At 32.7% G+C, this 12,908-nt stretch overlaps 1 protein-coding gene across 1 annotated transcript in view; it reads left to right on the top strand.

Annotated features, from left to right (window-relative positions):
* Positions 1-12,908, top strand: part of BCHE (butyrylcholinesterase) — an 88,976-nt gene that overhangs the window by 1,693 nt on the left and 74,375 nt on the right. Inside the window, exon 2 of the mRNA XM_007446421.1 lies at positions 4,720-6,244. Within this exon, the coding sequence (XP_007446483.1) occupies positions 4,720-6,244 (1,525 nt within the window). The remainder of the gene's footprint in view (positions 1-4,719; positions 6,245-12,908) is intronic.

Here is a 12,908-nt window from a genome sequence, read left to right as displayed (position 1 = left end):
TATTAAAAAAAAAAAAAAAATATATATATATATATATATATATATATATATACTTAAATTGTATGCTGTCTTCATTTTAATGCTTTCATGCCAAAATCTGCTCATTCTTATCAAAACTAAACTGTTTCAAACGTTGGAGAATTATAATTGGATAGATGTCAACCTAAGAACAGATTGAACTTTCAAAGAAGACCCAAGTTATCTCTCTAATATTAAATGTTCAAATTGTTCACACAATGAAAAGTTTGTGGATGTTCTTCCTGATTGAGGACAGTTACAGATCTGTTTCTCATACCTAATATAGTGTCTTCTATGTATACACATCCTTTTAGTGCCTACTGGGTATCTGAAGGATCCCTGAAAGACAGTGGTATAGTCTATTTATAAACAGACTTCCTCAGTTCCCCACTTCACTTAGCCTACAACAAAACAAGCTCTTTAGGTTTGGTATAAAGGCTCAGTTGTTTTAATTGAACTAAATACATTTTAGTGGCACTTGTTCTAGATCATATTTTCTAGATGGCTCTTTCCCCACCATTTTAACAGTCTATTTTTATATAGAAATATATATTCTAATAAAACTTTTTAAAAGACAGGAAAATTACATTCAGAGAAAACTATTATCAATTTTTGCATGACCATCCTTTAACAAGTCTTGACTGGCCAATTATTTTGAAAATTTGGCTGATATCCAATTATGGCAAATATATGGCAAATAAATAGCTCTTTATATCAATAATTTGATTGCACCCATATTTTATAGCATAACCTTATATATTTTAAAAAGCAGTCAAGGAATTTCGATACTTTCAAAATTGAATTAAGAATGCAAAAAGAAGGAAATTATTTTTTACCTTTTTTTAATTAAAAAATTTTTTTTTAAGTTTAGAATATTTTCCCAAAATTGCCAGTAGATTTTGATATTCTGGAGCATTTGATAAACTTGGAACACTATAGTATCAATTGTCTTTCAGGTTTTTCTCTCTTCCCACTCCCATCCATTCTCTTCTGCAATTCCAAACAAAACCTCCTTCCTTTAATCAAATATTAAAGATTATTACAATAAGTTAATTGATCTAAATTCAGATATTTAGTTGTCCTTAGTATAAAACTTTACCCTGTTCTTTATGATAAACATGTTATGTGTTCTCAGAGTTTAAATTATTTAATGTGCCAGTAGTCAATTTGCACCAGAAAGTATAGGAGGAAATAAATGAAATTTTATTGAATATTTTAATTATTAGTAAAGACTTAGAGATATTGAGTAATAACATTTCTTAGTCTCCTTTATTTGTCTCTCTTTTGATTGTTTAATCATGTGATAGCATATATTAAAAACATAAACATCTCTTAATGGTAAAACCACAGTGCAACATGTGAGACTAGAGAATATCAGGTTATGCAAAGAACAAAATAATGCTTACTTAAATAACGTACTGCAGCTAAATATTAAAAAAAAAAAAAAAAAACTAGCCAATGCTAACAATGAGTATATGAACATAAGCATATTTTCCTATTAAAACCTAGATTTAATAATATGGTGTATAATACACTACAACAGGTACCATGAAAGTGAATTGGAATTATATTGCCATTCATGCAATAAACACAGGCTTACAATGATTATTTTAATGTTACTAATTATATTATTTACAATTACAAGGTGTAAGTACTTGTATTACGAATATCAAGGTGATGACTCACAGACATCATTGTTGAAAAAGCAAGATTATTATTCATATAAATCATATTATGTAACATTAAGGTCTACTCAGCACAAAATATAAATAAAAACATACAAGAAGTAGTAATATAGGGCTTCCCTGGTGGCACAGTGGTTGAGCGTCCCCCTGCCGATGCAGGGGACACGGGTTCGTGCCCCGGTCCGCGAGGATCCCACATGCCGCGGAGTGGCTGGGCCCGTGAGCCATGGCCGCTGAGCCTGCGCGTCCGGAGCCTGTGCTCCGCAATGGGAGAGGCCACAACAGTGAGAGGCCCGCATGCCACACACACACACACACACACACACACACACACACACACACACACAAAATAGTAGTATAAATCAAACTAAATGACATGGGGATGGTAGTACAACCTTTTAGATGTTATAGCAGCCTTTCATAACACATGTAAGGAAAATTATATTTATTAATTACATACAAAACCAAAATTTTGGTAGTAATTTTATATTTGCTATGCAATAAAATTAATAAACAATAGAATGAAAGTTTGAAAATTGTCAGAAAGCAAAAATTATTAGGATTTGTTTTATGGTTTAAAAGACAAAAAAGATTTATATAAAACCAAAAAAAAAAAAATGATTGTCTTTATTAGACTCAGAAGACATTGATTGAGCTACGCCAAAGGCAGGAATGAGTCCAAACAAAGATGCTGCAATTTATCTGTTGAAATGCCGCTTAGAATAAACCAGCTTTGTATCTTAATTCCTTTTCCTTTCTAAAGCAAGTTTTTAAAAATGAAAAAAAAAAATCTATCACAGCACTTTGCTTTCTTCCAAATGCTGTCCTCCATTTATTTAGAAGAAATGTCTTAGGAATTATCAGAAGGAAGAAAAAAAACCACACAACTGTGGTATAGGGTAGCAGTGTCTCTAAAACTCCTAACTCTCAGAAATATAAAATTTTATTAGTAAGTGTCAAGTTTACAGGAAACTTTACATTATTATGACATTTTATTTACTTATTATTTTTAGAAGATAAATTGCATTTTGTTATGATTATAATAATAGCTAAATTTTATAATAGTATATACATACTGTTAAAATATTATATACTTCAATAATATATTTTATTGGTATTAGTACAAATTCAGTTGTATCAAAATTGACAGCATAAAAATTAATCTCATGGCTTGATTTTTTTAAACCTTATAACAATCATGTATAAATATATATTATATATATGCATAAACATATGAACATCAGTAGAATTAGATATAAATATATAGATATAGACACAGCCATAAACAGACGAAGACAGAGGCAGAAATAGAGACAGAGATAGAGGTATAGATGGAGATATATCTATATATACTAGACACTGAACAAAATAGTATACACAATGGACTAGTTTATTCAGATATTTTGGGGGATCAAAAAATACTTGTTGATCACTAGCTGTCCTATGAGCAGTGGTGAATGAGTCTGATTACAGTGAGGATCACAGATCTGAGACACTTATCACCATAGATAGTGCCTTAATCTCTGAGTTCTAAGACAATGTATTTTAAAAAGTAGAATAAAAAGACTATTACAAATTCTCAATGCTCACAGGATTAGCTTCTTGGACACATAGGTTGGACTTATTATTACACTATCAAAACATAATAAAAATATTTTGTACATGTAGGGACCTTTGCTATTGTTATGTGGATGAGAATCAGTGTTTGTATTTGACAGTTTTAATCAGATTTTCTTTTTTCTTTCAGTTATATAAAGATGTTAGTTCTTTCAAATGATATCTGCATTACATTTTTCTGTCCCTCTTTGCCCCTTGGAGTTTCAGAATCTGATTTAAATTTTTTTTATTTAAAAGAAACTCAAGTATGCATTATGAATTTTTAATGAAAATTTGATTTCCCCAAATGTTCTCTTCATATCATTAATAAATATTATTTAATAAAATGTCAAATAGTTATGATTTTATAGGTCTCAAAGATTACTTTTGCTTCTCTCACTTTTCCCAGTAATTTCTCAGTTTTAATCCTATTTCACTCATCATGTCCACTATAAAAATACAGGTAAATCTGACCATGATAACACATTTAACCTCCCTAGTTGCACATGCTTTAATCAATTAACAAATTAACAGACATGCGTTGAGTAATCCCTGAGTGTAAAATTTCTTCTAAGTCAGTTTCTTCTCCCACATCTAACGTTATCTCCATTGACAGTATAATTCAGGTAGAAAAGCCCTTCGTGGTTATTCAGTTTCAGAGGAATTGGTGTATATCCAGTCTTCCCTTTCCAGTTTTGCCCATAGGCCTTTATAGTGGTAGCAGATTTGTTAGTTTTCACAGTTTGTAGGAAAAATGGCAACTACTGTATTTTTTTGTTACTTCACATTCTGTGAATTGCTTGTCCAAATTCTCTTCTGACCACAGGCTACAATTATATAGAGGAAGAAACCACTAGGCAAAAAGGACCACAGAAGGGACCATGGAAACAGAAAAAGTCAGTAATAGAAGTCTGAGGATCCTTAAAGGTTCTTAACCTACTGTCAAGAGCCAGCCAGCCATGATTAGAACTGTATATATTTCAGAGAATATATAAGCTTGTATTTCCTCTTCTAACTATGGTAGAAATTTAATCTATTATATATATCACTAAGTAGACTGCCACTTAATGCCACCTTTGGTGGTGCTGTGTATGGTAAAGAAGTATATATATATATACTAATGCCTTGGACAAATTTCCTCCTTAAAAAACTACATCTTTTTTACACAGGTTTGAAAACGAATCTTTCCAAACTGAAATAATTTCTCCTTTTCCATTTCACTCATTTATTTCTAAATTGAAAACTGAAACATCTCCAATCATTTTATGTTTTTTATGTGTCTTTATAGCAGTAACAGATTTATTAGTTTTCATAATTTATAGGATTGATAAGAACTACTAAATTTTAGTTAATTATCATCAATAAAATATAATACTAGATGCATGAGGCTGTTAAAACTTCCCACTTATCTCTCTTGCAGAAACCAATATGCAGAGCAAGGGTACAATCATATACATCAGATTTCTCTTGCGGTTTCTTCTACTCTGGGTGCTCTTTGGGAAGTCACACACTGAAGATGATGTCATAATTACCACCAAGAATGGAAAAGTCAGAGGGATGAACTTGCCAGTTCTTGGTGGCACAGTAACAGCCTTTCTTGGAATCCCCTATGCACAGCCACCTCTTGGTAGACTTCGATTCAAAAAGCCACAGTCCTTGACCAAATGGCCCAATATTTGGAATGCCACAAAATATGCAAATTCTTGCTATCAGAACACAGATCAAAGTTTCCCAGGCTTCCTTGGATCAGAGATGTGGAACCCAAACACTGACCTCAGTGAAGACTGTTTATATCTGAATGTGTGGATTCCAGCACCTAAACCAAAAAATGCTACTGTAATGATATGGATCTATGGTGGTGGTTTTCAGACTGGGACATCATCTTTGCATGTTTATGATGGCAAGTTTCTGGCACGGGCTGAAAGAGTTATTGTGGTTTCAATGAACTATAGGGTGGGTGCCCTAGGATTCTTAGCTTTACCGGGAAATCCTGAGGCGCCAGGAAACACGGGCTTATTTGATCAACAGTTGGCCCTTCAGTGGGTCCAAAAAAATATAGCAGCCTTTGGTGGAAATCCTAAGAGTGTAACTCTCTTTGGAGAAAGTGCAGGAGCAGCTTCAGTTAGCCTTCATTTACTTTCTCCTAGAAGCCACCCATTGTTTACCAGAGCCATTCTGCAAAGTGGATCCTCTAATTCCCCTTGGGTAGTGACATCTCTTTATGAAGCTAGGAACAGAACATTGACTTTAGCTAAATTTGTTGGTTGCTCTAGAGAAAATGAGACTGAGATAATCAAATGTCTTCGAAATAAAGATCCCCAGGAAATTCTTCTGAATGAAGTATTTGTTGTCCCTTATGGTACGCTCTTGTCAGTAAACTTTGGTCCAACTGTGGATGGTGATTTTCTCACTGACATGCCAGACACACTACTCCAACTTGGACAGTTCAAAAAAACCCAGATCTTGGTGGGTGTTAACAAAGATGAAGGGACAGCATTTTTAGTGTATGGTGCTCCTGGTTTCAGCAAAGATAACAATAGTATTATAACTAGAAAAGAATTTCAAGAAGGTTTAAAAATATTTTTTCCGGGATTGAGTGAATTTGGAAAGGAATCGATCCTTTTCCACTACATGGACTGGTTAGATGATCACAGAGCTGAAAACTACCGTGAGGCCTTGGATGATGTTGTTGGGGATTATAATATCATATGCCCTGCCTTGGAGTTCACCAAAAAGTTCTCAGATATGGGAAACAATGCCTTTTTCTACTATTTTGAACACCGATCCTCCAAACTCCCTTGGCCAGAATGGATGGGAGTGATGCATGGTTATGAGATTGAATTTGTCTTCGGTTTACCTCTGGAAAGAAGAGTTAATTACACAAAAGCTGAGGAAATTTTGAGTAGATCCATTATGAAACGCTGGGCAAATTTTGCAAAATATGGGTAAGTGCCAATTTTTGTAGTTGTTCTTGTTTGGCTTTGTTTTGTTTTGCTTAACTTTGCTTGGTCTCCAGTGTAGATTTCATTAAAGGTACAGAAACATTTTGATTATTTATTCTCTTCATACCTTAAGCTGGTTTTGTTTTTTATTATGTACTGCATTTCAGTTCCTTGTATCAGAGTGCTTAAGAGAAATAATCAAAGAACTTTTATGAAAAATATTTTCTGATTTCATTTCCAAAGTACTTCAAAGTACTTTAACAATGTTCACCAAAGTTTGTACAGAAATAGATGTTTACCTTGAGAACTAAAATTACTGTGACATGTTATTAAGCCTGAAAGTTTATAGTGTTCACAAGTTTAAGAAAGATTAGGAATATCTCTCTTTTTCTCATGCTCTTAAGCAGTAGTACATTGTTACCTGATACACAAAGAAATACATCCCTGCTCAGGAAAATCAAAGGGCAAGATGGTGATAGGGTTGGCCCTCAGATTATTCAAAATACAGAATTTGCCATTTTATCAACATTTTTTATTCCCTAATATGTTTTTTCAGAGCTTTTAGGTAACCTGTGTTGAACGAGAGCTACAAGAGTCATCTTGTTCAGCTAAGCTGTTTTACACTTGAGTAGTCATACGGATGACATTACATAATCAGAGATGTTACAAAAGAACATATTTTCCCTCATATTTTATAAATATTGTGATAGTATGTCTTCAATAATCAGAGGAAAATAATCTATTTTAATATATATTCTATTTTTTTAATATTTTGTGTGTGTAAAAAATAAGTTTTTTTTTTTTTTTTTTTACTGTTTGTAACCCCAAATTGAATTTTATACACTGGAATAATTTGTATCAATGAGAATAGTAAAAGAATAGAAATTTGGGCATCTCTTTCTTTGAAAAGTGCTTACAGAAACTCACAATCTGATTGATGCATCAATCCAATTTGTCATCCTGTGTTTTACAATTGAAAAGAATGTTGAGAATGATTTTGCTTTCTGGTTTTCTTTTCCATCCTCCATTTGGAATTCATTGTACTCCATGTTACTGTATGTATCTTTCTACAAAGTACTTGTATGATATAATTCATCTCAAAATTTTTGATACTTATTTACTGTGTATAAAGCTAAAACTCTTCCATGTGGCATTAAGAGGCTTCTATAATCTTGTTGCAACCTGTACTCCCCAGCACCTTTTTGCTTGGTAGATGAGTTATCTCATGAATACCAAAGATTTCAACCTTAACTACACCTTAGAGCCTTGTTCTTGCTATGTGCCCTGCTTAGAACATTTACCTCTCTCCTTTTTAATAACACAAGTCCTACTATTTTGATAAAGTTTTGACTGACTACATGTTTCATACAATGTATATTTAATTCCTAGAGTTGTAATTCCTTCAGACCTCTTTTTCACTCTCACAGAAGCCATTGACTGTCACGTATCTAAATCCCATCTTTCATCGTATTCTGAGCCTCCTAAACTAGACTAAGAACTAGCTTCTTGAAAGAGAACCTGTGGTTTTATTGGATACTCATTAAAGTACTGACATTAGTATATGTCACACTTTACAAATATTTGGTTAATGATTCACTGAAAGCAGGTAAAAGCTAGTATGGGTAAAAAAATTGTTTTTCAAGATATATAAGCTATTGTATTTGTTATTATATTATCTGTAGCTGTGCAATATCTTACACCTTCTCAACATCAGTCTAAATTTCTGCTTAAGAAGGATCATCTTATTTTAGTGCTGCATTAGAATTACATATATTTCATTCTGTTCTCTCCCTCAAGGCTCTATCCATATTAAATCATCTGAATATATTTCTTCAAATTATTGATGCCTGTAAATTTTTAAAGGACTTCATACTTTTCATGTTTAAATCATCAAGAAATTTATATTTTCTTATTTCATAATTGGGAACACTGAGAACCAGATGTGGTAAAGGTCATATTTATGGTACACAGATAGCAACAGGTCAAAGAAGAGAATATTTGACAATTAATAGAATAATAGATTGTTTAATCCTAATCTCCTTCTATGATTAGCATATTTTAATGGGAAATAAATAAAGGTTGACACATTTTAATTATAATGATAAATTCATATAAACATGATTATAAACCATAAAAATTAAACTTTTTAAGAAGTTCAGCCATAAAAAGATGTCATTTCAGTCAGTGAGTTTCTTTAGAGTCCATGTTTGCACAGTTGAACAGATAATAGAATGTCATTTGTGTTGAGAATTGACTTGATGGCAAACATAATTTTAATCTCCTGGTGTGCACTATCTGTTTTCAAAGTATACCTATGAATAAATACAGAAATTTAGAATGATTAAATAAACTCCATGGAAATAAAGTTGGTTTAAGCGTTAGGTTTGGAAATCCACCCATATTTATTTGACCACAAACATGATGTTTGATGTTCTCATCCCAGAGAGATTCTCCCCCTTGGTTCCCCTCTACTCCCCATACCGGGGACATTTAACAATGTCTGGAGTTGGGGTGCTACTAGCAAGGTAGAGGCCAGGGGTGCTGCTAAACATCTTAAAATGCACACGACAGCCCCCCACAACAGTGAATTATTCATTCCAAAGGTCAGTAATGCCAAGACTGGGAAACTGCAGGATTTTACTTCAATACAACCCCAAAATAACTCATCAAGAAAGTAAAAAAGTAGAACTGAGTGTTGTAATAATCATCCAGAAAAATGAGTTTTCCAGTTCGTGGTTCATAAAATGCTTTAATGAATTTTTCTCCTTAAATAATAAGTTTAGTATATATTGTATTTCTCATTAGGATTAAGTTCAAAATAATTTTGAATTTCTCTTTGTGATATTTTATTTTGCCAATGGGTTGTTTAGTAGTCTATTGTTTAACTTCCAGCTATTTGGGTAATTTCTAGATATCTTGTTGTGGATTTCTAATTGAATTCAGTTCTAATAAGACACTATACTCTGTAAGATTTTTCCCTTTGAAATATATTGAGAATTATTTTATGACCCAGCATATGATCCTTATGGGTGATTATTTTATGTGCTCTTGAAAAGAATATGTGTTCTTCAATTATTTGGTATGGTGTGTTCTGTAAATTAATTAGTTCATGGTTGCTCAGGTCTTCTAATAGTCTTACTAATATTTTTTGCCTACTTGTTTTAAATACTGAGAGAAGGGTATTAACATCTTGGACTATAACTATGGTATTATTTATTTCTCCATTTAGTTCTGCTAATGTTCCCTTTAATATTTTAAATCTATACTATTAATTCCATGTACTTTTAGGATTATGTAGTCCTGATTAATTGACTGTTTTATCATTATGGAAATGTCTCTGTCCTGAAATTGACTTTGCCTAATATTCAGATAGATACATCAAGTTTCCCATGCTTACATTTGCATAATATATTTTGTTCCATCCTTTTACTCCAACCCACCTATTAAAAAAAACAAAAACAAAAACAAAAACCCTTTCTTACAGCTGGTGTGATTAACCCATTTGATATTTAATGTAATTGTCAATATGTTTTTGTTTAAATCTACCACCTTGCTATTATTTCTTTCTCTTTTTGTTTTGAATTTTATTTTATTTATTTTTTTATACAGCAGGTACTTATTAGTCATCAATTTTATACACATCAGTGTATACATGTCAATCCCAATCGCCTAATTCATCACACCACCATTCCCATCCACCCTCCGCTTTCCCCCCTTGGTGTCCATACGTTTGTTCTCTACATCTGTGTCTCAATTTCTGCCCTGAAAACTGGTTCATCTGTACCATTTTTCTAGGTTCCACATATATGTGTTAATATATGATATTGTTTTTTCTCTTTCTGACTTACTTCACTCTGTATGACAGTCTCTAGATCCATCCACGTCTCAAAAAATGACCCAATTTTGTTCCTTTTTATGGCCGAGTAATATTCCATTGTATATATGCACCACATTTTCTTTATCCATTCATCTGTCGATGGGCATTTAGGTTGCTTCCATGACCTGGCTATTGTAAATAGTGCTGCAATGAACATTGGGGTGCATGTGTCTTTTTGAATTATGGTTTTCTCTGGGTATATGCCCAGTAGTGGGATTGCTGAATCATATGGTAATTCTATTTTTAGATTTTTAAGGAACCTCCATACTGTTCTTCATAATGGCTATGTCAATTTATATTCCCACCAGCAGTGCAAGAGGGTTCCCTTTTCTCCACACCCTCTCCAGCATTTGTTGTTTGTAGATTTTCTGTTGATGCCCATTCTATCTGGTGTGAGGTGATATGTCATTGTAGTTGTGATTTGCATTTCTCTAATAATTAGGGATGCTGAGAAGATTTTCATGTGCTTCTTGGCAATCTGTATGTCTTCTTTGGAGAAATGTCTATTTAGGTCTTCTGCCCATTTTTGGATTGGTTTGTTTATTTTTTTTAATATTGAGTTGCATGAGCCGTTTATATATTTTGGAGGTTAATCCTTTGTCCATTGCTTCATTTGCAAATATTTTGTCCCATTCTGAGGGTTGTCTTTTCATCTTGTTTATGGTTTCCTTTGCTGTGCAAAAGCTTTCAAGTTTCATTAGGTCCCATTTGTTTATTTTTGTTTTTATTTCCATTACTCTAGGAGGTGGATCAAAAAAGATCCTGCTGTTATTTATGTCAAAGAGTGTTCTTCCTATGTTTTCCTCTAAGAGTTTGATAATGTCTGGCCTTACATTTAGGTCTCGAATCCATTTTGAGTTTATTTTTGTGTATGGTGTTAGGGAGTGTTCTAATTTCATTCTTTTACATGTAGCTGTCCAGTTTTCCCAGCACCACTTATTGAAGAGACTGTCTTTTTTCCATTGTATATCCTTGCCTCCTTTGTCATAGATTAGTTGACCATAGGTGCGTGAGTTTATCTCTGTGTTTTCTATCTTGTTGCATTGACCTGTGTTTCTGTTTTTGTGCCAGTACCATATTGTCTTGATTACTATAGCTTTGTAGTATAGTCTGAAGTCATGGAGTCTGATTCCTCCAGCTCCATTTTTCTTTCTCAAGACTGCTTTTGCCGTTCAAGGTCTTTTGTGTCTCCATACAAATTTTAAGATTTTTTGTTCTGGTTCTGTAAAAAATGCCATTGATAATTTGATAGGGATTGCATTGAATCTGTAGATTGCTTTGGGTAGTGTAGTCATTTTCACAATATTGATTCTTCCAATCCAAAAACATGGTATATCTCTCCATCTATTGGTATCATCTTTAATTTCTTTCATCAGTGTCTTATAATTTTCTGCATACAGGTCTTTTGTCTCCCTAGGTAAGTTTATTCCTAGGTATTTTATTCTTTTTGTTGCAATGGTAAATGGGAGTGTTTCCTTAATTTCTCTTTCAGATTTTTCATCATTAGTGTATAGGAATGCAAGAGATTTCTGTGCATTAATTTTGTATCCTGCAACTTTACCAAATTCATTGATTAGCTCTAGTAGTTTTCTGGTACCACCTTGCTATTTTTAATCCATCCTTCTTATTAATCCTTTTCAGCTTTTTACTGCATTAATTTAATACTTTATTTGATTTGATTTTTAAACAGATGTTTTAGTTTGCCTTTAATTTTTTCCCCAGTATTTGTCTTAATGCTAACAATTGTTTCTTTAACTTATAACTATCTACTTAGAGTTAATACTGAACCACTTAACATTTTGCCATTGACATTTCCCACTTTCTAAACAATTCATGCTTCCTTATTTCCTTTTCACTCTTACTACTTCACAAATGTAAGAAACTAACAGTATAGTTTCATTTATTGTCCTCCATATTTTTTATATTGTTGTCATATGTTTATACAATGTATTATATAAAATCCCTCATAAAATTTTATTTGCCTTAAATGATCAGTTATATTAATATAAATTCATAAAAGAAAAGAAAAAATATTCTTTTATGTTTACTCATGTATATACCATTTCCAGTGTTCTTTATTCTTTCTTGTGGATTCTAGCTCTCATCTGACATCATTTCCCTTTGTGCTGAAGAACATCCTTTAGGATTTCTCATCAGCAGATTGGCTAGTTACAAATTTCCTCAGCTTTTTTAAATCTGAAAATACCTTTATTTTGCTTCAATTGAATGATATATTTTTTAAGAAGATAGAATTCTGGTTTGATCATTTTTTCTTTTATCAGTTTAAAGATGTGTTTCATTTTCTTCTTATCTCTTCAGTTCTGATGTAAAGTGAGCCTTTATTCATATGATTGTCCCCTGTATACAGTTTAAAAAAAATGTTTCCTCTGGTTGATTTCAAAATTTTCTGTTTATCTTTGGTTTCAATAGTTTGTTCATGATATTTCCAAGTGTGATTTCTTTGGCTAGGAGTTATGTTTTGTTTTGGCCTGGTGTTTACTAAGATTCTTCCTGGTGATTTTCCATGTCACATTTGAGAAATTTTGTGTCAGTATTCCATCAAATATTCTTTCTGCCCCATTCTCACTCTTTTTTTTTTTTTTTTTTAACATCTTTATTGGGGTATAATTGCTTTACAATGGTGTGTTACTTTCTGCTTTATAACAGAGTGAGTCAGTTATACATATATATATGTTCTCATATCTCTTCCCTCTTTGTCTCCCTCCCTCCCACCCTCCCTATCCCACCCCTCCAGACAGCCACAAAGAACCGAGCCGGTTTCCCTGTGCC

Source organism: Lipotes vexillifer, unplaced genomic scaffold (genome assembly GCF_000442215.2).
Source record: "Lipotes vexillifer unplaced genomic scaffold, Lipotes_vexillifer_v1.1 scaffold763, whole genome shotgun sequence".
NCBI lineage: Eukaryota > Metazoa > Chordata > Mammalia > Artiodactyla > Lipotidae > Lipotes > Lipotes vexillifer.
This window is presented reverse-complemented; position numbering and strand designations above follow the sequence as displayed.